The sequence below is a fragment of the Dipodomys spectabilis genome, unplaced genomic scaffold, assembly GCF_019054845.1.
Source record: "Dipodomys spectabilis isolate Male_0828 unplaced genomic scaffold, ASM1905484v1 ptg000380l, whole genome shotgun sequence".
Classification (NCBI taxonomy): domain Eukaryota; kingdom Metazoa; phylum Chordata; class Mammalia; order Rodentia; family Heteromyidae; genus Dipodomys; species Dipodomys spectabilis.
Window position 1 is genome coordinate 208,205 of NW_024871057.1, and position 23,369 is coordinate 231,573.

A 23,369-nucleotide genomic window follows, 5' to 3' on the forward strand; every position below is an offset into this window, starting at 1 on the left:
AGAGCCTTGCTCTGCAGTGAACATTCCAGGCCTGGCTGCAGGGGGGTCCGGGGCGATGGGGTAAAGGCAGGAGCAGGTGGAACAGACCCTGCTTATATCCTGCACCCAGCACGTGCTATACAGCACCTGAGCCCAGTCTCTGCGAACTACCCTTGCTTCCTGGCAGGTGGTGTACTACTCAGAAATGCACAAGATCTTCGGGGACCTGACCCAGCAGCTTGACCACCCAGGTCACTCCGATGAGCAGCGGGAGCGAGAGAATGAAGCCAAACTGAGCGAGCTCCGAGCCCTCTCTATCGTGGCAGATGACTGAGCCCCCATCCCGCCCCAGTCCTGGGAAGCCCAGGGATACGGGCAGCGTCTCCTCTTTGCCCTTAGCAGGCACGGACTCCTGTCCTCCACCAGCCAACAGGTCGAGGACAGCGGCACTCCCTGCTCTCCTCACCAGCCCTTTGACCTGAGTGGCTGCCTAGCACCAGGAGCCCCAAGCAGGCTGCCGGGACTCAGCCCCACATAAGCTGAGGCTTTCCTTCCAGAACCGTCCAGAGTAAACCACAGGCTTGGGCCATCGTCTCAGGCCCTAGCAGGCTTGGGCCCTCAGAAGGCCTGCGTTCCCCTCCACCGCGGCATGGCAGGGAGGGCATCTACCTCCGAGGAACCAGGTGGGGAGTCCACCGGCTGCTCGTGGCTCTTCACTCCCAGGTGAGATGCAGACACAGCCCTGGGAAACAAGTTGGCTCTACAGGTGGAGGGTAGGGCTGAGCCCCACCGGGTGAGTAACGAGGACTCAGTGAGCCGTCCTGACCTAGCCCACTGCCAGCAAGCCACAGGCCGCAAGGCGAGAACAGTGGTTTTGTAGCTCACCTGGATGTTTGGAATTTTATTTTTTCAAGTAAAGTTTCCAGTAAAACAGCCGCCTGCTGCTGTGCTCTGACTCGGGGTGAGGGAGGTCACTACCGTTTGCCTGGGTCCTGCTCGCGGGTCAGAGGGCCTCACCCCATCACGCCCAGCCGCACGGCCCAGGGCGCCAAGGCTCCCACTCACTCCCACGGCCACACTCGCTGCAGCGGGGGCTTCGGAGACACACTCAGTTTGTTTTTTGACTTTGGTTTATTTAAAAAACAAAAAGCCAAAAAAAAAAAAAAACCAACAACGTTATGTACAAAGTCAAACCGAGACCACGGGGTATGGAAAGAGGCGAGAATTATGGGTAACAGGGAAAAAGGCTGGGCCAGAGCCAATACCACATTCTGAACACAGGAGCCGGGGACAGAGGTGCTGGTTTCTTCTGGCAAGTCGGGTGGCTGAAACACAGTGTTCTTTCTTTTGGCCACCTTGACCCAACACTGAGAGCTTTCTAGCACGGGCTCCGTTCTCACAGGGGCCACCAGAGCCCACCCCAGGAATCGGCACCTGGAACCTCCAGGATTTGCCGCCAACCAGAGGAGGGATTTCTCAGCCCCCCTGCCAGATGTCTGCTCCTGCAGTTTATTGGCATCAGACCTTGTTACAGGCTTGAAAAGCCTTTTCCTCCCGTCTTACTCTAAACTGGAAGAGGACAGGAGACAGCACAAGACTACAAGGGCCCTGGGAGGAATTCCAAGGTTGAGGGCAAAATGACATTCTAGGGGTGCAAATAGATGTTGTATTTAGTTGTAGCTGGAACTGGAGTTCCTCTCACGTCCATTTAAATAGCATGGACCCTACCCGATGGCTTGACATCCCCTGCAGAGGCTGAGCACAGGACTCAGCCTCCCCTGCCTATGGCCTCCAGGCCCCGCTCCAGCACTGCTGGTACCAAAGGGGCTCTAATGTCATCAGGCTCCATCGCTGACCTCTCAGGACGGCCGCTCCTCGGCGAAGCCCCTCAGTTGCTAGGCGCTGGCTCCTCCTTCTCTACCCAGCTGTCAGCCTACGAGCAGATGTAAGAGATGAGGCCATCTGAGGACAGCTTCCCCCTCTCCTGCCGGGAGCTTCGGAGCTACGGCAAGCCACTGCCCCTGACAGCTGCCTCTCTAAGAAACTAGGGGATGAGATGGAGGCAACAGCCTGGGCAAGAGACAGAGAAAGGCAGCAGCCGAGGCAGGACAAGGAGGGCCAGCCTGCGGCTATCACCCCTAAGCCATCCACTCTCCACATGGTAGCTCGCTCTGCTGGGACTCGAAGCCTCACCTTCTCCACCATCCGCTGCACCTCAAGCTGCAGCGGGGTCAAACGCCTCCGAAAGTCTTGCAGCAGCCGCTGAAGCTGGTTCTTCTGCTTTTCAGCTACCCGAGCCATCTCCTCAGTCTCTGCCAGCCGGGCCCGCAGCTCCTGCATCTCTGCTGCCAGTGTCTTATTTGTCACTTCTGTGGCTGAGAAGCGGTTATAGCTCTCCTCTGCAAGGTAAGGGAGGACATACCAGAAAGATGAGCATGGCTCGGCCATGGGCCAGAGTGACGTCCCACCCCATGTCCGCTATTCCCATCTCCCATAACCTCACGCCACTCACCCAGCTTCAGTTCCAGTGTGTGGATCTTGTTCTCTAGATAGAGGCGGCTGCTGTCCTGCTGCTCTGCGCGCTGCAGCAGGCTCCCCACATTGATGAGGCTGCCGTTGTGGGGCACCAAGCCTTTATGCTCCATGGGGGCAGCCCCTGGCTTTGCACTCTTTCCAGGAGGCACTAGGTCCAGGTTTCCTAGAAGGGCCCATGAAAAAATTCTCAGGAGAAGCAACCTCTCAAGACCCTGTGCCCACAGGCCACGGAGCCCAGAACTTACCAAAGAGCACATCCTCAGGAAGCCCACCGTCCAACGCTTCTGAGCGGCTGTACTGCAGGCTCCGGTACTGGCAAATGTTCTGCGTTACCACCCTGCTGACCAGCTGCTTGGCCTACAGGAGAACCCAACACCCACTGGTCAAGAGGTGCAAATGCCTGCTCCTCAGAAGGCCGAAGGCACAGAGGGGCTTCATGCAGGCTGTACCCATGTCAAGAGCACCCCGAAAGGGCAATGGACAGGAAGAGAAGGTACCTGCTCAGCACTGAGCTGGAGCCCCAGTGTGAGGAGGACCCGTTCCAAGTCTCGCCGGTGCAAGTAGCCACACCAGTTGGCATCGAAGAACACAAAAGCCAGAAGACAGTCCAAGGGGAGCACAGCCGAGGGATCCAGCTCCTTTGGCTGCAAAGGAAGCAGATCAGCGGGTTTATAGACAGCAGTCCTTACTGCTAGCTAGCTGCCCAGGACGCCCCTTCGCGGTGTGCAGCTTGGCTAGCAGCATCAAGAAGCTTGCACTTGAGACTCAGGGCCAGGACTCCAAGCCTCTGTGGGTACCTTCCAAAACCCAGTGTTCCCACATCAGGCCCCTCTCTCCCACCTGCCCCAAGGCAGAGATGCTCTCATCAGTCAAGAACCATATTTGGGCCAGGTGGGTCCACACCTGTAATCCTAGCTCCTCAAAAGGCTGAGATCTAAAGATCATGGTTCAAAGCTAGCCTGGACAGGAAAGTCCACAAGACTCATTGCCAGTTAACCACCAGAAAACTAGAAGTGGCACTGTGGCTCAAAGTAGCAGAGTGCTAGCCTTGAGCACAAAAGCTCAGGAACTGTACCCAGGCTTTTGAGTTCAAGCCCCAGACCAGTTAACCCTCCCCCCTCCCAAAAAAAAGAACTACATTTAGTCCCTCGCGTCTCTCTCACAGAGGAAGAATTCCCTCTCCCACGAGAAAGTCCACCCTGGCCACGCTTCCCATCATGAGGTGAGCAAGAAGAGGGCTCACCATGTCCTGAAGGGAGGAGAACTCCATCTCTGACTGGTTTGAGGCCACAGACCGAACCTCTGAGTCCTCCAACTTTGTTCCTGCTGCAGAAATCCCAAGTAAATGTGGATCCAGGACCATGGTAGCCCACATTTCTCCACAGCCTAAGAAAAAACCATGACAACCAAACCCAGAGAGCTGCCCACTGAGGCCTCCTACCCCCCAGACACACCGAACTCTTCCTCTCCATCATCCCTCAAAAGCAGCAAGTCTGGATCCAGGGCCATCTCACATAGGTCCTCGGCTGCCTCAGCCCGTGGCTTCTCTTCCTCCTCTCCCCCAGAAGAGGGTGGTTTGGGCAGAAGCCCATCCTCCTTCTAGACAAGTAAACGGGGTGATGAGGAGGGAGGCACACGACCACCATGATAACAATCACAAGAGCATTTGAGTATCAGCTGTGTGCCAGGCACCGTTACCCACTGCACGCTTTGTGGACAGTGATCCCCACATAGTTCAGAACATGCCCCGGGCACATCTAGACACCTGGGGCTTTTCTCAGTCACCAATCTCAGTCTCAGAAACAGAAGCAATTCTGTCTACTTGACAGCATTTGGACAAGAAGCAGACTCATGATTTAGACTGGTTTGGAATCTGCCTAGCCAACGCCAACCAACAGGCAATCCCAATACTTGTACCTTCCAAGCACTCTGACGCATTTCTGTGTTCCCTCCCCTCATCCAGGGAGGAGCACTTCCCAGCCACGTGGCCACGTTCAGGACGGGACAGGATGTAGACAGTGCTTGTGCCTGGCACAAGCGAGGGACTCGGAGCACGGCACATTACTGCGTGCAGGCCTCAGGACAGCCCCACTCGACGAAGGTACTCACCAGCGGGGTGTCTGACTCAGCAGCTGTGCCCTCATTCTGTACCTCATCCTTGGACTCCTTGGCCACCTCTTCTTTGGTGGCCTCCTCCTCTTTGACTGCTTCTTCCTTGGCTGCTTCCTCCTTCTCAGTTTCAGGGGGAGACACGACCTTCTCAGGAAGGCTCAACAGCATCTTATAGATTCTATAGCCAAAATCCCTCTGTAGCATCTCCAGAAACAGCTCCGCCAGCACCAGCACCTGTTGCAGAGGCAGCAGAGGCCCATGAGAATCAGGTGCCACACTGCCACCCCGTGCCCACTCACAACCTCTTGGAGACTCCTACACCTGCCTCAAAAGAGATCCTTTCTTTTGGCCTCCGATCCTCCACAATTGCGTGGAGTGACAGGCTTACACAGCCAGGCTGTGCCATGACAGCAGGTTCTAGAGGAGGTGGAGGGGCTTCTGGGAGATCAGTGTCCACTTCCTGCTGAGCGGTGGCCTCGGGGGTGTCTGCATTCCGTTTAGAAGTGTCTGCTGCTGCTGCCTGTTCCACCACATCAGAAGCCTGTTCTGTAGACTCGGCTTCCTGTGACAAGAGCCAAGATGTGACCTTCTGCTCCGAGGGTCAGGGCACCCATTGTCCCTGCGTTTTCCTAAAGCTCAGCCTTACACTGGGCGCGTCCTGGGGTGGGGGATCTGCCTCTGTGGCCTTCTGCTGGCACAGGGCTTCCCACTCCTCCAAGGTGGGCATGATGGTCCAGATGTCTGGCAGGTAGATCACTACTGTATGCAGCCGCCTCGGCGGCCCCGGCTGCAGATACTGAAACTCTGCAAAGCGCCACCTGCTCAACAAGGAAAAATAAAGAACTAAGCCATGACACATCCACGCAGAAACGGTGCTCACAGACGCATGTCTCCACATGCAGTCAGCACTCAGTAAGCACACACTGCATGCCAAGCTGTGAGAATGCCAACACAAAACAACGTGCCAGGGCCACGGGTTGGGCAGAGGGAGACTCAGTAAGCACACAGTGACTGTGGGAGTGCTCAGGCAACGAAGAGCATGGCAAGCACCAGCTGGCCTTCAGGCCCCCAACCCTAGACACGCGAAGGACCTACGAGCAGCCTGGGAGAGGGGAAGCGGGAGGCGTGCATGCTCACTAGGCACAGGGGAGAGGCACAGGCCAGGCCTCCTGGAGTCCCCACAGCAGCTCACCACACAGGGAAGGCCACTCACCACTTGGTGCAAGTGCTCAAGTCGATGCCGGTCTGGGCTTGCACACAGCGGATGGCTGTTCGCACCAGCACCTGTGGGTCAGCCTGGGGATCAAGGCCATCCAGGGAAGGAGACCACTCACCCCCAACCAGCACTGCCTCTTCTTCCTTGCGGCCCAGCAAAAACTGCAGAGAGATTTGGAATGATAAAAGAAGACCCATATTGCCTGGGCTTCCCACAACAAGAACTACAACCACGGGAAACAGTTAAGTCCACTACCACAGGGCTCTCTGGCCCTGAACACAAACCAGCCAATGGACTCTGCGGAGTGGAGACATCTCTGAGCTGTTCTTTCCTCTTGAGTAAAACACTAAAAAATATTGTTTCTACGTATTAACAGGCAGGAGCCAAGCTACTGAAAAACATGGCAGCTCTGGAGACGACCAGTGAGGGCATCTTGCCTCTTGCAGCCTGGCACTTACCTTTAACTGCTTCAGAGGATGCTCTGGCGCCTCCTTTGGCTCAGCCATATCATCCACAAAGAGCATGCAGCAGCGGTACAGCTCCTCCAAGCCCGGGGAGGAGAGCAGCAGTACCTGTGCAGGGGCATACCGCACTCAGACACCTTCCACCGTCCAGAAGGCGACAAAGCCAGTGACAGGAGCCCAGTCAACCGACCTTGGAACTGTAAGTGGGGTCGCTGCCCACAGAACTAGGCTCAGCACCAGAGTCTGGAGCTGCCTCCTTCTCCGAAGAGACCTGGATCCGGCTGGGGTGGTGGAGGGAAAAGGGCTGGCTCAGTGGGAAGGCCGACAGCCAGCTGAGGTGCACAGACAGAAAATCCGAGGGAACCAGAAGGCTGCGGTAACGGCGTTGGAGTTCTAGGAAGTCACAGATGGGGCTGAAGGAAGACAGCAAGAGAATGGAGACTTAGCAAAAGAGACTAACACTTAAGCCTAACAAAATGGATATTTTTCAGTTTGGGAAATAAGTACTTTCTCAGTAAAGCACTTCATAAGATAACCACGGACCGTATCTGACCATTTGATATAAAACCTCCCTATGTTGCCGGGCATGGGTAGCTCATGCTTATAATCCTAGCTATTGAGGAGGATGGGTATGAGTACAACAGTTCAAAGCCCAGGCAGGAAAATCCATTACTCTTATCTCCAGTTAACCACCAAAAAGCCCAAAGTGGAGCTGTCGTTCAAGTGACAAAAGTGCCAGCCTTGAGTGAAAATCCTAATGAAGTAAAAAACTATGGTTCAAATGACAGAGTGCAGGTCTTGAGTGAAAAACCTAATGGATAATACACGTAGGCCCTTAATCGAATCCCCAGTATTGGCACACAAAAAAAGAAAGAAAGAAAAAAAGAAAAAACCCTCCCTGGGGCAGAAGACAAACCAGGAAGGACAACATAAAAGAACTTAGAGGGCTGGGAAGGTGGCTCAGTGGTAGAGCACTTGCCTTGCATGCTCAAGGCCCTGGGTTCGATTCCTCAGTACCACATAAGAAAAAAGCCAGAAGTGGCGCTGTGGCTCAAGTGGTAGAGCGCTAGCCTTGAGCTGAAGAGCTGAGGGACAGCGCCCAGGCCCAGAGTTCAGGCCCCACGACCGGACCCCAAAAAAAAAAAAAGAACTTAGAAGTCAATAACGAGGTTCAATACATATTTAAGAGAAACAAAAGAAATGCGGAAGACTTGAAAACTGAAAATGTTCAGTCTCATTTACAAGTAAAAAAGGTTTGATAGCACATTGGCAAGGGCCTGAGGAACAAGTTTTTCATGCTCTGCTGGTGAGAGTGAACAGCAGAGAGAGATAGAGAGACAGAGAACTGGCAACAGCTATCAAAGTTTAAAATTGAACGCTTAGAGCCAGCTATTCCAGTCAAGGACTCGTGTTCCTTAGGAAGGCATCTGAACAGGCACAACTATGCAGATGGACAAGAATGTCTACTACAATATTTACAATAACTAGATTGCAAATGGAGAACTAGTTAACTAAATTATGATCCCTCCATTCAACTACAGTATGTAGTTGTTAAAAAAGAAAATAAACTGCCTAATAAATATTAATGATGAAAAAATCTAGCTATGATGAATAAAAAGGCAGAGTGCTGAACAGTAGTTTTGGCTGGCTGGTTTTGGAAAAGGCTTTCACAATTCACATTTGCACAAAGTTTACCTGTGACACCCTTCAGTCGCCACTCACCTGTCCACAGAATAGGGGGTGAGGTGGACCCGGTATGGAGGCAGATCATGCCTGGGCTTCTTAGCACCCCAAGGCTCTCCCCAAGCCCGCTGCTTGCGTTTCTTGGAGTCGTAGTCATCGCTAAAGATTGATTCATCGTCAGAAGTAAGAAACAACATTGTTACAGATATATCCCACCCGCCCTCCTCTAGAAAGAAATAACTGAATACTCAACATTAAAAAATAGATAGCTCAGGGGCTAAAAAATAGATAGCTCGGGGGCTGGGAAGGTGGCTCAATGGTAGAGTGCTTGCCTTGCATGCATGAGGCCCTGGGTTCAATTCCTCAGCACCACATAAGCAGAAAAAGCCACAAGTGGGACTGTGACTCAAGTGGTAGAGCACTAGCCTTGAGCTGAAGAGCTGAGGGACAGTGCCCAGGCCCAGAGTTCAGGGCCCATGACTGACAAAAAAAAGTAGATAGCTCAAGCTGGGCGCCAGTGGGTCATGCCTGTAATCCTAGCTACTCAGGAGGCTGAGATCTTAAGATCATGGTTCAAAGCCAGCCCAGGCAGGAAAGGCTGTGAAATTCTTATCTCCAGGAAACCACCAGATAACTGGAACTCAAGTGATACAGCACTCGCCTTGAGCTGAAGAGCTGAAAGTACTCAGGCTGAGTGTAAGCCCCATGACCGACAAAAAAAAAAGATAGCTCAGAAGTACAACTTTAGCATGCTCCAGGCCTGGGTTCAATCCCCAGCACCACATAAAATAAAATAAGGGACTGGGAATGTGGCTTAGTGGTAAAGTGCTTGCCTAGCATGCATAAAGCCCTGGGTTCGATTCCTCAGTACAACATAAACAGAAAAAGCTGGAAGTGGCACTGTGGTACAAGTGGTAGAGTACTAGCTTTGAGCAAAAGAAGCTCAGGAACAGTGCTCAGGCCCTGAGGTCAAGCCCCAAGACTGGCAAAAAAAAAAAAGGGGGGGGGAGGGTGGTAATATAGAGTGGAAATGTAGCAAGCAGTATAAAGAATAAGAAAAAGCACATATATAACAACAACCAAATTTTCACAGTAAATACAACAATCATAGAGCCACTAAGATGATTGTAAAGATCATAGTACAATATGGAAAAATGCTTAGGAATTTATAAAACTTGGCACTCTAAGATTAAAATACATGCATGTAAAATACATGCATAATCCTAGCTACTCAGGAGGCTGAGATCTGAGAATGACAGTTCAAAGCCAACCCAAGAAGGAAAGCCCACGAGACTCTTATTTCCAATTTACCACCTGAAAAACCAGAAGTGGAATTGTGGCTCAAAGTGGTACAGCACTAGCTTTAAGCAAAATTGCTCAAGGACAGTACCCAGGCCTGAGTTCAAGCTCCATGACCGACACAAAACTAAACTGAAACTAGGAAAATCACAAAGAAAAAGTTCCTTGAGGCTGGGAAATGTGGCTTAGTGATAGTGTTTGCCTAGCATGCATGAAGCCCTGGGTTCGATTCCGCAGTAGCACATAAACAGAAAAAGTCAGAAGTGGCACTGTGGCTCAAAGTGGTAGACCACTAGCCTTGAGCAAAAAGATCCCAGGGACAGCGCCCAGGCCCTGAGTTCAAACTCCAGTACTGGGCCAGAAAAAAATCTTAAAGTTCTTTTTGTTTGTTTGATGGTACTGCAGTTTGAACTCAGAACCTTGTTCTTGCTAGACAGAAACTCTACTACTTGCGTCCCATCTCAATACTTATTGCTAAACCAGTTATTTTTCAAATAAGATCTCATGTTTATGCCCAGGCTGGCCTGGACCATGACTCTCCAATTTATGCTTTCGGCAGAGCTGGTTGACAGTCACACACACTACCAGGCTGTTTTACTGATTGAGATGAGGTCTCAAGCTTTTTCTATATGTGTTGCTATTGGGGCTTGAACTTAGGGCTTCAAACTCTCACTTAGCTTTTTTGCTCATTGCTAGTGTTCTACCACTTAATCCGTACCTCCATTTCCAGCTGGCTTTGAACTGTGATCCTCAGATCTCAGCCTCCTCAGTAGCTAACATTACAGGCATGAGCCACTGGCACCTGGCTCTTGAATTTTTTTGTCCAAGCTATCCTAGAGCCATGAACCTCCTGATCTCTACTTCCTGAGTAGCTAGGTATAGCCATCCACTCAGCTTAACGTTCTGTAATATCTTCCCCTATTTAACAAGATGTTAAAGAGAACTATGTTTTATTATAAAACTGTGTTTTTTAAATCACTTATCACCTATGATATTACTTTATACATTTCTATAATAACTTTTCATAAGAAAGAGGTATAAAGAATGAATAGAGGAGGGCTGGAGAGGGCTTAGTGGTAGAGTGCTTGCCTAGCATGCATGAAGTCCTGGGTTCAATTCCTCAGTACCACATAAGCAGAAAAAGCTGGAAGTGGCGCAGTGGTGCAAGTGGTAGAGCACTAGCCTTAAGCAAAAGCAGCTCAGAGTAGTGCCCAGGCCCTGAGTTCAAGCCCCAGGCCTGGCAAAAAAAAAAAAAAAAAAACAGAAAAAAAGCTTTAGAGCCATTGATAGTAAGACAATAGATAGATAAGGGGGAAATTAATTTTCCATGTCATAATAGAAAGAAACTAACTGGCAGTTCTCTGTGCCTAGGAAGCAGCTGGCTTCACATCAGGTTTGTGTTCTACCCTCTTAGCTGCCTAAGTCGTTTCCATTGTCATACCTGAGTAGCTAAGCTGGTTACATTTAATCTGAGACTGGTCCTTTATTCACCCGGGTCATTTCCTTGTTCATGAATATCTCCATTTCCTGAAAGCAACTTCTGTACCTGTGTTTCTAACAGAAGCACCCTTTGAAACATTCGGACATTCTCATCATTCGGCTCACCAGGTCTGAAGCAAGCTGTCGGTAAATGCCATCCACAGCCAGACTCATGTCACATACCATAAACTGGGGATCTGACAGCCACTCTGTCTTTAGACAGCCTCACTGTCTAAAGGCAACTTAAGGCAGAGCCAATAGAAGCCAACTCAGTAACAGAAGCACAGCCTGGGTGAAGACCTGAGAACTCAGCAGGAGTTCAATGGTGACATTGTTCCTCTCATCCTAAAGCCAGAGAATCAAGATAAAGCTTGGCTTCCACGCAGAACACCAGTGTGTGCAAGTCCCTGGTACAAATTCCCCCGCGTGTCTAAATTCCTGCTACCACTCTTCCTGCTCTGCACACTCTACTCCTGAGTGGTGGGAGCACCACTCTTCCAGAGCAACACATTTCTCTAGGAGCTGTCACAGGAGCACCTCAGCACCTCCTTTATCCTTCCATGATTTTACCTTTTAACAAAATCAAGCTTGATGCCAGTGGCTCACACCTGTTATATTAATGACTCAGCACACTGAGATGCAAGGATCACAGTTTGAAGCCAGCCTGGGCAGGAAAAGTCCAAGAGACTGTTAACTACAATTAACCAGCAAAAAGCCAGAAATGGAGCTGTGGCTGAAATGGCAGAGCATTAGCTTTGAGCAAAGGGACAGTGCCCAGACCCTGAGTTCAAGCCACAGGATCAGCACAAAAAAAAAAAAAAAAAAGCTGGTTAATAGGTAAGTGTTCATCCTATCTTCCTGTTCTGCTCTGTCTGTATCTATCCAAATTTTCCATTACAAACAGTTAAGCAAAGCCAGGCCCCAACAGCTCACACCTATAAATCTAGCTACTTGGGAAGTTGAGATTGCAAGATTCATAGCTGAAGGCCAGCTTGGGCAGAAAAGTTCCACCAACCCCTTTTTAACCCACAACTAGGCATAGTGACATACTCCTATCATCCTAAATTATGCAGGAAGCTCAAATTGGTAGGATCACTTATATACCAGCCTAGGCAGAAAAGTCCACAGAGGGAAAGTGAACTCAATCATGCACACCTGTGATCCAACATCAGGAAGCCTAAGACAGGCAGATCAAAGTTCAGACAAAGCCCTGAGTGCAAATCTCAGTATCTTTTTTTTTTTTCCAAAAGCAAAAATATCTCAGGGATAACAGGCAAGAAAAGGCCTGTAACCCTGCAAAGGGGCAGGAGGCAGCGAGCTTCTGGCCATCTCCAATGCTCACACGTGACAAAGGATCACGAAACCAACAGGGCTCATTATTCCACCTAAGGCCAAGAAGGTTATCTGCATGCTCAAGGGACAAAGCCCAGATTCCTGGGCAGAGGAAACGTAGACATTGCAATGCCGCATCTCTGGAAATGGTGGAATGATGTATACAAAGAAGCCATATATCTCAATGTTTGGGGGTTTTTTTTTGGTTGGTCATGGGACTTGGAACACTTGGCCTGGGCGCTGTCTCTGAGCTCTTCAGCTCAAGGCTAGCACTCTACCACTTGAGCCATAGCACCACTTCCAGCTTTCTGTGTATGTGGTACTCAAGAATAGAACCTGGGGCTTTATGCATGCAGGGCAAGCACTTTACCACTAGCCATATTCCCAGCCCCTCAATGTTTCATTTCAGGCCCCTGAATTCTGGGGCCTGAACTCTGGGCCTGGGTGCTGTGTCCCTCAGCTCTTCACCTCAAGGCTAGCCCTCTACCACTTGGGCCACAGCGGCACTTCCAGCTTTTTTTTTTTTTTGCTTATGTGGTGCTGAGGAATCGAACCCAGGGCTTCATGCATGCAAGACAAGCGCTCTACCACACTGAGCCACCTTCCCAGCCCCCACACAATAATTCTTATAAGTCAATCCTAGGGACTAAAAATAAAAGGGTAATTGCATATTTTAAATGTATCTCAGCTAAATACCCAGTGGCTAACACTGGTAATACTAGCTACTGAGATCAGAGGATGGAAGTTCAAAGACAGTTCAAGCATAAAAGCCCAAAATAACCAGCAAAAAGCCAGGACGGAGATATGGCTCCAGTGGTAGAGTATTATCCATCAGCATACAAGCCTAGCAAGACCATCAAGCTTGAGTTCAAGCCACAAAACCAGAAAAGGAAAAAAAAAAAAAAAAGTTTCACTAGGTATTTCAGTGTGACCTGTTAAAAGATAAATTTTATCAAGACTAGCACAGTGACTCATGCTGATAATTCAGCTGCTCAGGAGGCAGAGATCAGGAGGATTACCCAATCAAAAAGTTAGTGAGAACATTATCTCAACCAATAAAGCCAGGCAGGGTGTATAAGGAAAGCAAAAAAAGAGTTGAGGGCATGGCTCAAGTAGTAGAACACTTGCCTATCAAGTGTGAGTCTGAGTTCAAACCCTAATACTGTTAAAAAAAAAAATAAACAGCCAGCTGAGTGATGGGCTCACATCTGTAATCAAGCTAGTCAGGAGTCAGATCTGGAGGACTGCAGTTCAAAAAGCCAGTCTGGGAAGAAAAGCCCACAAGGCCAGCAAAATACTGGGCTGGAGCTGTGGCTTAAATGGCACAGCAACCACCCAAAGAAGTAAACCAAAGATCCAAACAAACTGAACCAATATAACACCCTGAGTTCATATTCCAGTAAGGGTAAAAAAATTTATTTTAATATACACTGCTGAGCTAGTATATAAAGTTCCAATATTTTTATGTAAATTTCAATGTGTCTGAGAGAAAAGGGACTGCAGAAAGAGAATGCTAGCATCAGCAGATGGCAAAAAAAAAAGGGGGGGGGGGAGGACTACTCCTAGGGAGAAATGAAATAAAACGTCGTCTGATCATCCTCTTACCTTCGGCCCTGATCCAGTCGTCCATGAGGACCTCGAGCTGGAAATCTGTTCAGGTGGCTCAAGTGAAGTGTGTGGGATGTCTGGAAGAGACTCAGAGCTGCAGAGGGGAAATGGCCAGTAACTCAATATGCCCTCTCTTTCTTCCAGGGCACAAAGTACCTACTTTTGTCCTGATAGCAGCACCCCAAATATCACAAACCCATTCATCCAGAGTGCCTCATACAACCACACTCTGAATTATATGCATGCTTGATGCACATTGATACTCACGCTTCTGAGGGAAAAGTGGGGGGATCCGGTGAGGCTGGAAGATCAACTGGGGCTGAGCTCCCAGGATCCCTTGTTTCTGGCCCAGAGCTGCCACATGCAGAAGAGGAGGTGCTGGGGACTTCAGTAAGGGCTGGGGGACAACAGGCAAAAGATTCTGGGAATCCCAGTTGACACATTCATCCCCTTGAATACAGTCCCACCTCCATGACAAAAGTAAGATTCTTGGCCAGGTCACTGAACCCCCGGCCCTTTTTTTCCCAATGATAGATTAATACCTGGTTGGAGAGCGTTTGCACCTTCACAGCATTCCAGGGCACTGCCTGGCCTGGGTTGTATGCAGCCTTCACAAGCACCTTCTCACCCAGCTGGGGCAGTCGGCCCTTCACCACACTGTGAGCACACAAGCCAGGAGGCCCCATCAGGAGAGATACCCTGAACAACCATCCTGACTGTCCCCGAGGCCCTTCCCATCAAAACTTCCCAAACCTTGAGTGAACACAGCAAAGCAATGACTTTAGAGATGGGAGCTTGGAGCCAAAACTGAATCCATAAGCATTTCCCACAGGGTCGAGTCTCAAGTTTACCTTAGCTGAAAAAAGACCTCTTCATCTACCACCCCAAAGTAGTCATGCAAGCTGGTAACAATGCCAGTGAACACCCGCTGCTTTTCCCCACCCTGCAAGAGAAGAGGACAGGTTAAGAGCAATAGGTAGCATGGATTCAACGTACAGCATGTGATAAGCTGAACTACATAACTTGGAGATAGGGATGGGATTGGGAAAGATGGGAGAAGAAGTGATGTTGAGCAAAATGCATTGTACTCATAGTCTGACTTGTTGGATTGAAACCCCTTTGTACAACTATTTAAAACAATAAAAATAAGCTGAGCACCAGTGGCTCATACCATAATCCTACTCAGGAGACTGAGAGCTGAGGATCACAGTTTGAAGCTAGCCCAGAAAAAAAAAATTCACAAGATTCTTATCTCTAATAAACTACCAAAAAAGCCAGAAGTGGAGCTATGGCTCAAGTGGTAGAGTGCCAGACTTGAGTGGGGAAAAAAAAAGCTTAGGGCCAGGAGCCGGTGGCTCACACCTGTAATCCTAGCTACTAAGGAGGCTGAGATCTAAAGATCATGGTTCAAAGCCAGCCCAGGCAGGAAAGTCCATGAAACTCTTATCTCCAATAAATACTCAGAAAACCGGAAGTGGCACTGTGGCTCAAGAGGTAGAGTGCTCGCCTTGAGCTGAAGAGCTGAGGGACAGCGCCCAGGCCCACGACCAACAAGTTCAAGCCCCACGACCAACAACAAAAAAAAAAGCTCAGAGACAGCACCTTAGGACCTGAGTTCAAGACCCAGGACTGGCATAAAAAAAAATTTATTTAAGAAAATAGTAATGAGTAAAAACTAGTAATGAGTAATCTGAACAAAATTACATCCTGCCTCTAGGGCCATAGTTATCCAAGGGGCTCCAGCTCAGAGCACTACATCAAGATTTACAGAGAAGGAAGCAAAGAGTAAACACAACTGACTAGGAGGAAGCATGGGCCAGTGATTTCATGGCTCACTCGTGTCTCCAGTTCTTTAATCCTAAGATGCACCCAAAGGTCCCTCTGGAATCAGAAGTCTCCCCAGCCTGGGGGTGTCCAGCCACTACCATACAGGCCCACTACTAGAATAAGAGTCCAAAGTGCTGACCACTAGAGTGTAAGCAACACACTTGTACCAGGCATACCAGGGCAGTGCCAAGGGGAAAACTCACCAAAGAGGCTAGGCAACGTACCTGAAGGTGCCTGGCATTTTGGGAGAGGTCTGTGGCCATAGGAGGAGTAAGCAAACCAGGAGGAGGACCCAGAAGAGACGTAGAGTTTGCGCCTATGAGGACAGAGAAATCTACAGAAACCACATCTGCTACCTTAAGCACTAAGGCAGCCAGATGATGGAGTAAAACCCTCTTCCAGGCTTCATGTCATTTCCTAAGGAACGCCTGCACATCAGCAGCAAACTGCTCTCCACCAGGGAAACCTCCAGAGCCGTGTTTCTGAAGACTTAACTCCAGAGCACTTACTTCCCAGTACATAGGGATAAGAGTGATCACCTGAGAAGTTGCGGCCCCCGGGAAGCGGGTTGATCCGTTGACGCTTAAACTGGGACATTGGGAATGCTGTCCTCTTTCAGCCTCGTGGGGAAAAGCCTTCAATCAAGATAGAAATAAGTTAGCAGTTCGTATGGGAGATTTCCATCTACCTGTTCAGCCAAGTGGAGAATTTCTTAAGGAAGCAGGATCCTAATGGAAAAGGGGAGACGTGAGTACTGAGAACGAATGGAAAAATGAATGGAGGAGGGAGGGAGGAAGGAAGGGGGAGGGAGGAGAGAGGGAGAGAGACACAGAGACGGAGAGAGGGGAGAAACAGGAAATTAACATTACTTCCGTTTTCCCTCACAATAACCTAGCAGTAGCGGTGAGTGTTCCACAGAAAAGGTAAAGGAGCTCAGCGCGACCGTCAGGCTTGCCCCGGGCCACAGAACCAACGGGGACTCACACCCGGATCCCCCACAAAACTCAGCACCCCACGGTGCCGCTGCCACCCCTCCCGAGGATGGTGGGGGGCGGGAAGAGCTCCGGTGACACTCATTCATTCACGAACATCCACCGAGACGCTCCGCGCAGTACCCGGAAAAATGGAGGGGCGGGCGGGGAGGCGCAGGCCGTCCGCCCGGGAAGCCCGGCTCGCTGCCCCGCGCCGGAGCCCGGCCGAGGCCCAGCGGCCTGCGCGCCGCCCTCCGCCTCCGGCGCCGGCCACCGGGCAGGACCGGGCGCGCGTTTCTCCTCCTCCCGCCCGCCCCGGGGACCAGGCCGTTGCCAGGGAGACGGAGCCTGAGGTCCGGAGGGGCTCGGCCCCGGCCGCGGCCCGTGCATCTTCTCCGCCGGGCCCCTGCAGCTCCTCCAGCGGAGAAAGGCAAGAAGGCAGAGGGGTGACGGGCGGCCCCCAACGCACCTGCGGGCCAGGGCCGCGACACCGGGGGGACAAAGACACCCGGAACCACCACAGTCGCGGCTGCCGCCACCACCGGAAACGCCTCTCCGGAAGCGCGACCACTGGTCGGAAGCTGCCACTCTCCCGGATATGGTCCCTCCCTCGGCTCCGCCGACATCTCCCTTCCCCCAACGCCCGCCAGCCATCCCGCGGCCACCGAAAGCGGAAATGCGCCTGCTCGCGTCCGACGTGCGCTCCCGAAGGTGCCCCTGGCTTACGCGTCCCCCTAGGAAAGTAAGCTTCTGAGCATTGGTTCCTGGTCCAAAGTCAGCTGCAGGGGAGCCCCCACACCCAAGAGGCCTACCGCTCGCACTCCCCGCCTCACTCCTGCCACCCTGCAGGGAGGCAACGAGAGGATCCGAGCCCCACCTGGCTGGAGGAGTGTGTCTGATAAGTGGAAGGCCGAGGAGTCATTCTTCTGACTCAAACCCCCCACAGGCCCTGCCCTTCCCTTGACTGCACGCACTTCACAGCAAGCCTGGGGAGTAAGCAGGTCCGGATCCTTGCCCTAATTCTCAAACATGAGACCTGCAAAACCCACGAGATTGCTTGGTCAAAATCTTGCCGTGAGAGTGGCCCTTTTAATGCCCGTTATTAACAGGCCCAGCCCTCAGCTGACCTCTGATAGTCCCTTCATTTCTCCAATCCAGCCTGCCTCCAGTACCATCCGTATTCAACCTCCCCTCCCTTTCCCCATTCACCCTCCCCTTCCCCTTTCCTAGTCACTTAACATTCACAGCACACTTTGAGACAGTTTAATGTCACTTTATCCTCATAACAACCTTGTGAGGTAGTTAGGGCAGGCAGTTTTAATCCCAAATAGGAAGCTGTGGTTCAGAAGTAAAGAGATTTTTGACATGGCCTAAAAGCAAGTCTATGTGTGTGATTTCAGCTCTGGCATGGAAATGATAGTACAGAGAACAGCTTTGAGATGACCTTCAAAGTTATTCTGTGACTCCCCACATGCCTCTGATCCTCTCCAAGGGCAAGGTTCACTAGGGAGGCAGCCAAAACAGCACAGTTCTGTGTTCTAGGGCTGCCAATTCAGGGGTGAAGAGGAAAGCAGAAATCCAGATCAGTAGCTGGTCAGTGTGAAATGAAGGTCAGCTCCATCCTTCCAGTTACTTCCCTAGAACATTGACGCTTTATAGGATGTTTCCAGCCAATTGACAATACTAACAGTCACAAAGATGCACATACATTATGCATGAACACACATCTGCAGCATGAAGGGCCCAGACAGATCACCATGCCATACATGTTTTATGGACACCTGATATATTAGTTCATATCTTCTGGATGTCTGGAAAGGAGGAGGAGCCCTAGAGCTGTCAGGCCTTGGAGCTTCTCAGAACCAGAGCTCCTTTGTGAGGCTGCTAAAAAGAAAAACTCAGTCTTTGCCTCATAGAAGGGCAAGCATTAATAGCTTTTCCTGGCAGTGTGAAGAAGCAGCCACAAGACAAAGGGTGAGGAAGGCTCATAGCAAATTTCCTGCATCCGGGTCACCAGGTACACCAAGAGTTCTCAGCAAACAGAAAGGTTTTTTGCTCGTGACTTCTTAACCATTAATGATGGCATAAAGGTCTTTTGGTGGGGGCAGCATGGAGGAATTTCAGAGAGATCCTTGGACTCAATTCTGTGGAAAAGAAAAAGAGACAATAGTTCCAAGTTCATAGAGTAGCAATCTATAAAGAAGGTGGAGATATTAAATTGGTACTTCTTCTCCTTGGAAAAATTTTATGGACTTTACCCTCAGTGAATTTTTTTTTATTTTTATTTATTTATTATTATTTTTGTTGGTCGTGGGCACTGAACTCTGGGCCTGGGCGCTGTCCCTCAGCTCTTCAGCTCAAGGCTAATGCTCTACCACTTGAGCCACAGAGCCATTTCTGGCTTTTTCTGCTTATGTGGTGCTGAGAAATTGAACCCAGGGCCTCATGCATACAAGGTAAGCACCCTACCACTGAGCCACCTTCCCAGCCCCGCAGTGAAATATTTTATGTGTGCCTTTACTTTGCTCTCTCCATAAACCCAGAAAATGGCCTAAATTTCAATTTCAGTTTTTTGGGGTTTTTTGTGGGTCTTGAGGTCTGAACTCTGGGCCTGGGCACTGTTCTTCAGCGATTCAGTTCAAGGCTAGCACTCTACCACTTGAGCAATAGCACCACTTCCAGCTTTTTCTGTTTATGTGGTGCTGAGGAATCAAACCCAGGTCCTCATGCATGCAAGGCAAGCACCCTATCACTGAGCCACTTTCCCAGCCCCCGAAATTTCAATAATTTAGGGGGAAAGGATTACTGTGCTTCAACGGAGCTCTTTCCCTTCATATGGTCCTGGTTCTATCACTAACTTACACAATAGCTTTGGGAAAGATACTGCCTCCCAACCCTGCCTAGTCCCCAATCTCCTCACCTGTAAATGGGCCATTTTAACTTTCTGTTCCCTCCAGCACCCATCAAACAGTGTTTTAAGTCTCTCAGATTTCACAGAGACAAAGACATCAACTGGCCAGGCACCAGTAGTCCCTGTTGGTAATCCTAGCTAATCAGGAGACTGAGACCTGAAGGATTAAGGTTGGAAGCCAGTCTGGGCAGAAAAGCCCATGAGACTCCATTTCTGGGAGTGGAAGTGTGGTTCTACAGTTAAGTGCTAGCCATAAGCAAGAAAGCTGAGCAAAAGTACAAAGCCCTGAGTTTAATCCCTGGTAGTAGAACGTGCGTGTGCACGCTCACGTGCACGCACACGCGCACACACACACACACACACACACACACCATCAACTAGCAGGAGAATCTCAACATCCTGGTTTTTTTTAGCCCCCTCCCTCTTCTCTGACAGGGACCAAGCACAGGACTCACCTGGGACCATATCCATCAGGAAGGACTGCAGGCTCAGGGTGTCTAGAGCTTCTCCAGCGGATCCGATTGAGCAGGACCTTGACCTTGTCCCAGTGGGAGAGATCCTGATGACCAGAGGACAATGGGTCACCACAGAATGCCACCAGATGGATATGATACAGATAAAGATACAGATAAAGATAGATCTCCCAATGAAGCTCCCAGGGATAGCTGTCACAATAACCAAGACAAATCATTTACTCCCAACAGAAATTCCAGTCATTTTCCTAAAATTTCTTACCTTCAGGAGTCCCATGCATCCCAACCATCCCCCATTCCCCATCCCCTCCAACATATGTTGACCATTACCTTGTGTTTATGGGAGGGTGGGAAGGTGTGAACTGATTCCACTGGGGCTTCTGTCAGCCGGGGAAGGCTGGTGCTGAGCATCTCCAGCTTTGGGGCTGAAATTGCCTCTGTTCCTTCAGAAAGAGAGTCCCATACCCAGGACCAGGGTTAGGAAGCCATCCCCACCGAACTACAGCTGGGGAGGGGGGACGGGGGAACCACAATGACCTCTCACCTGTCTTTGTCTGGCTTAGCAGTTCCTCTAGCCCCTGTACCCCATGGTCTGGGGCAGGTAAAAGGGAAGATGAGTGAGCCAGAGCCGCTGCCTCCTCATCCTCAGGATCCTGGGACAGAAAAGATGGAACCTCAGAAGACTGTAGCTATTCTGAAGGCAACCACAATCCCAGGGGTGCTGCCCCTTCCCGTTCCACCAGTGTGGCCACGCTGCCTGGCCACCCACTCACCCCAGGGGGCCTCTGGATCTGCAGTTGCAAGTAGAGCTGCTGAAGTCTTGCCATCTGCTCCAGTACGAGGCATAGGTGTTCCAGATAGCGAAGACCCCGCCCCGGGAGGCAGGCCCTGGCTTCGGGTCCCATGCCACCCTCCTGTGGGACACAGGAAGGCAGGGGAGACATCTAGCCTCAACCAATCTCCCACCTGGACAGACGGACTATGCTGAGCCAGAAAAGGACAGTGAAGCAGGAGCCTAGGGAGTTCACATCCAGATGGCTTCCCCAGTGCCCAGCTGGGCATGGGACCCATACCTGCCCACCTCCTATGTGGGGGTGGCTACACACATCTATGAGTTAGGTGAAGCAAGCATCTGTGACACAACTATTAATTAGGGGCAAGGAATGCCCCGCCCCGAGAGAGCTCCAGGGAAAAGGCGAGGAGGTAGGGAGTCCCCAAGAACCCATCACAGGGCTGCCTCCTCCCCCTCTGCACCTAGCCAGGGCTGCCACTCACCACCTCCACTTCTTCCAGACCTGCCTCTGGCTTGGTTTCTGCCTCAGTGGGCTCTGGTCGGGCTGCAAAAGCAGGTGCTCCATGCTCAGGCTGGCGAGGTGGCCTCGGGGAACAGCGCTGTCCTGGCAACCGGGGGAACCCGCGGGCTCGCTCCAGCACCTGCTCCAGCTTTCGGCTGGCCCGCAGCCGGTCTGGCTGGGCAGCCGGCTCAGAGTTCTCCACGGGCTCAAGATTCAGAGAGTCCAGAGAAAGTCCTGGAAAGGTGGCCAAGGGACTGTCCCCAACTACCATCTCCACCCCTGAGTCTCGGGAAGCCAATTTGAGAAGTGCCACAGGCCTCCTGTGACCTCTGAGCCTGCCCTCTCCCCTCCAGGAATCCAATGAGCAACCACAAGTGGCATCCGGAATCCGCCTGTAGATGCTGGTAGCTCCGGGCACTACACAGCCATGTGCCAGGTCCTCGCTGGCCCCATCTGCAAGGAGAGTGAGGATCAGGCTGGGCAGGCTGCCCTCCACACCCCAGCATTCCTGGCAGCTGGAGCAGCCCAGGACAGGAAGGGAAGGACAGGAGCTAACCAAGGCCTGGACAAGACAGGGGCTCCAGCTCTCCCTGCTTGGGAGATGTCTGGAAGGTGTTCCCTTCTAACAGTCATGGTTAGCAAGAAGGAACCCCCACTTTGGACGGTGGAGTAGGTAAAGCCCTAGGAGGTCCCGCCCACCTGCGCCCTGCAGGGCCTGCACAGACCTCCGATCCCGAGGCAGAGAGCCTCAGTCTCCCCCACCCATCCCATCCGCTATTGAGGGTCTCCCAAAGCCGGGGAGGACAGAGCGCGAGGCCTCGGGGTCCACACACTGCTCTCCGGAGCCCCTTGGGCATCAGGATGCAAGATGAGGTCTCTCCTGCCGCTGTAGCCGTGTGAGGTTTTGGCCTTGTAAAGCAAGAAATACTCAACATTCTGAGAAGTGTAAACGGAAAACGTAATAAGAAAAAGTGTCCGTTTCTGCATCCATCTCGACAGCCGCGCCAGGCCCTCGGGGCCGTGGGTACCCATCGGGTTGGGGCCGAAACTGGGGCTGGCTGGGCGGGAACTAAATGCCAGCTCCCGGGGAGCTGGAACCAGGAAGTGAGCCAGGAAGCCCGTCCCCGGCCCGCCCTCCGGGACCGGGGTTCGCCGCCACCCAGAGGCTTCTCGGGACTGCAGGGGTCCCCGGCTCCAACCGCGGGTGATCAGAAAGCGGGGCACGGGCTGGGCCGGAGGGGCGGAGAGCCGACCGCCGTCCCCGAGGGTCCCCAGCCCCCAGAGTCGAGGCTCCCGGGCAGCAGACGACTCACCCCGGCCGCCGAGCGGCTCCACCGCGAAGACGCGCCGCCGGCCCAGCATGGCGCGCTGCCCGCCCGCAGGAGGCCGGAGCGAGCCCGGGGTCCGCCCTCCGGGCCCCGCCCGCCCGGCGGGGCGCAGCCCGGACCCTCCCCCGCGGTGGAGGGCGGGGCAGGGCGGGGCGGGGCGCGCAGGTGTCCGGGCCGGCGGCGGGCGGGCCGGGGGGACCCCGGGCTCGGCTGGGACCCTCCAACGCGGGCCGGGGTGAAGATTGCGGGCTGCAGAGCTGGGGGGCGCGGCGGCGGCGGCGGCGCGCGGAGGGTCTTCCGGTGGCCGGCTCGGAGCCCGCCGAGGCTGGGGTGGGGTGGGGGCCGATCCTGAGCCCGGAAGGAAACAGCCCCACGTGCTGTCAAGAGCCAGGACGCCGACCGCAGCTGTGTGACTTAGGGGCCAGGTCCCTCCGTGTGTCCGCAGTCTGGCGACATCAAAGGGGGGACACGTCCCCGTGCGTCCGGACCTCCACAGCCAACGCCGGGTGCGCCGTCCCGGGCCGCACCCGAACCCCCGCGGGCCCAGGGGAAGCCGGGCAGCGGCGGGGGTCGAGGCAGCCGGGATGCCGAGCCATCCGAACAGCAGCTCCGGAGGCCGCAGGGCGGGAGACCGCCTGGCCGCCCCTGGGGAGCGGTGGCCTCCAAGGAAGCAGCCCTCGGAGGGCGCGGGCCGCTGGCACCCGCATCCCTGGGAGACCGCACAGACTTCACCTCGGACCCTGAAGGAAGCCCGAGCCTGAGCCCCGCCCAGGAAGGGGCTCCTCGGACACCCTCACTTTTCAGATCGGGGTAGGGAAGAGTAGTAGATCTGCTTGGTGTGTGCACGGGTGCTGGGG

The 23,369-nt window shown here is 52.3% G+C and overlaps 3 protein-coding genes across 5 annotated transcripts in view; 1 reads left to right on the plus strand and 2 right to left on the minus strand.

Annotated features, from left to right (window-relative positions):
- The window catches only part of Bin3 (bridging integrator 3), a 35,310-nt gene extending 34,398 nt beyond the window's left edge, over positions 1–912 (plus strand). Inside the window, exon 9 of the mRNA XM_042667189.1 lies at positions 167–912. Within this exon, the coding sequence (XP_042523123.1) occupies positions 167–313 (147 nt within the window). The 3' untranslated portion in view covers positions 314–912. The remainder of the gene's footprint in view (positions 1–166) is intronic.
- A 447-nt stretch (positions 913–1,359) lies between these two features.
- Positions 1,360–17,097, minus strand: Ccar2 (cell cycle and apoptosis regulator 2). Of its 3 annotated transcripts, none has more exons than XM_042667187.1 (21): positions 16,975–17,097; positions 16,074–16,169; positions 15,759–15,850; positions 14,559–14,650; positions 14,250–14,364; positions 13,975–14,104; positions 13,705–13,801; positions 8,029–8,148; positions 6,497–6,719; positions 6,301–6,414; positions 5,840–6,003; positions 5,273–5,444; positions 4,952–5,188; positions 4,624–4,860; positions 3,969–4,113; positions 3,758–3,837; positions 3,012–3,158; positions 2,760–2,871; positions 2,492–2,677; positions 2,173–2,378; positions 1,360–1,912 (listed from the first exon to the last, which is right to left on the minus strand). In XM_042667187.1, the coding sequence occupies exons 2-21, from the start codon at positions 16,129–16,131 to the stop codon at positions 1,868–1,870; spliced, it is 2,772 nt and encodes a 923-aa protein (XP_042523121.1). In that variant the 5' UTR covers positions 16,132–16,169; positions 16,975–17,097; the 3' UTR covers positions 1,360–1,867. The 3 variants fall into 3 exon arrangements, with proteins under 3 accessions (XP_042523121.1, XP_042523122.1, XP_042523120.1); XM_042667188.1 differs by having other exon boundaries at positions 3,758–3,840; positions 4,666–4,860; positions 16,975–17,095; XM_042667186.1 differs by having other exon boundaries at positions 3,758–3,840; positions 16,975–17,095.
- Positions 17,098–17,753: 656 nt separating this feature from the next.
- On the minus strand, positions 17,754–22,577 carry CUNH8orf58 (chromosome unknown C8orf58 homolog). Its single transcript, XM_042667229.1, has 7 exons — positions 22,498–22,577; positions 21,165–21,637; positions 20,663–20,803; positions 20,434–20,542; positions 20,220–20,332; positions 19,872–19,975; positions 17,754–18,649 (listed from the first exon to the last, which is right to left on the minus strand). Exons 1-7 carry the CDS (start codon positions 22,544–22,546, stop codon positions 18,538–18,540), a joined length of 1,101 nt encoding a protein of 366 aa, XP_042523163.1. The 5' UTR covers positions 22,547–22,577; the 3' UTR covers positions 17,754–18,537.
- Positions 22,578–23,369: the final 792 nt, after the last annotated feature.

Excerpts from the sequence above, each read along its gene's own strand:
- Ccar2 (XM_042667186.1), bottom strand. The coding sequence starts at position 16,131 with ATGTCCCAGTTTAAGCGTCAACGGATCAACCCGCTTCCCGGGGGCCGC. Across the intron at positions 8,149-13,704 it reads CGACTGGATCAGGGCCGAAG|CGATGACTACGACTCCAAGA; the intron begins GTAAGAGGATGA and ends ATCAATCTTTAG. Across the intron at positions 2,379-2,491 it reads CACACTGGAACTGAAGCTGG|AGGAGAGCTATAACCGCTTC; the intron begins GTGAGTGGCGTG and ends CTTACCTTGCAG.
- CUNH8orf58 (XM_042667229.1), bottom strand. The coding sequence starts at position 22,546 with ATGCTGGGCCGGCGGCGCGTCTTCGCGGTGGAGCCGCTCGGCGGCCGG. Across the intron at positions 21,638-22,497 it reads GGAGCCGCTCGGCGGCCGGG|ATGGGGCCAGCGAGGACCTG; the intron begins GTGAGTCGTCTG and ends CTCTCCTTGCAG. Across the intron at positions 18,650-19,871 it reads CCTGATGGATATGGTCCCAG|AATTGAGTCCAAGGATCTCT; the intron begins GTGAGTCCTGTG and ends TCTTTTCCACAG.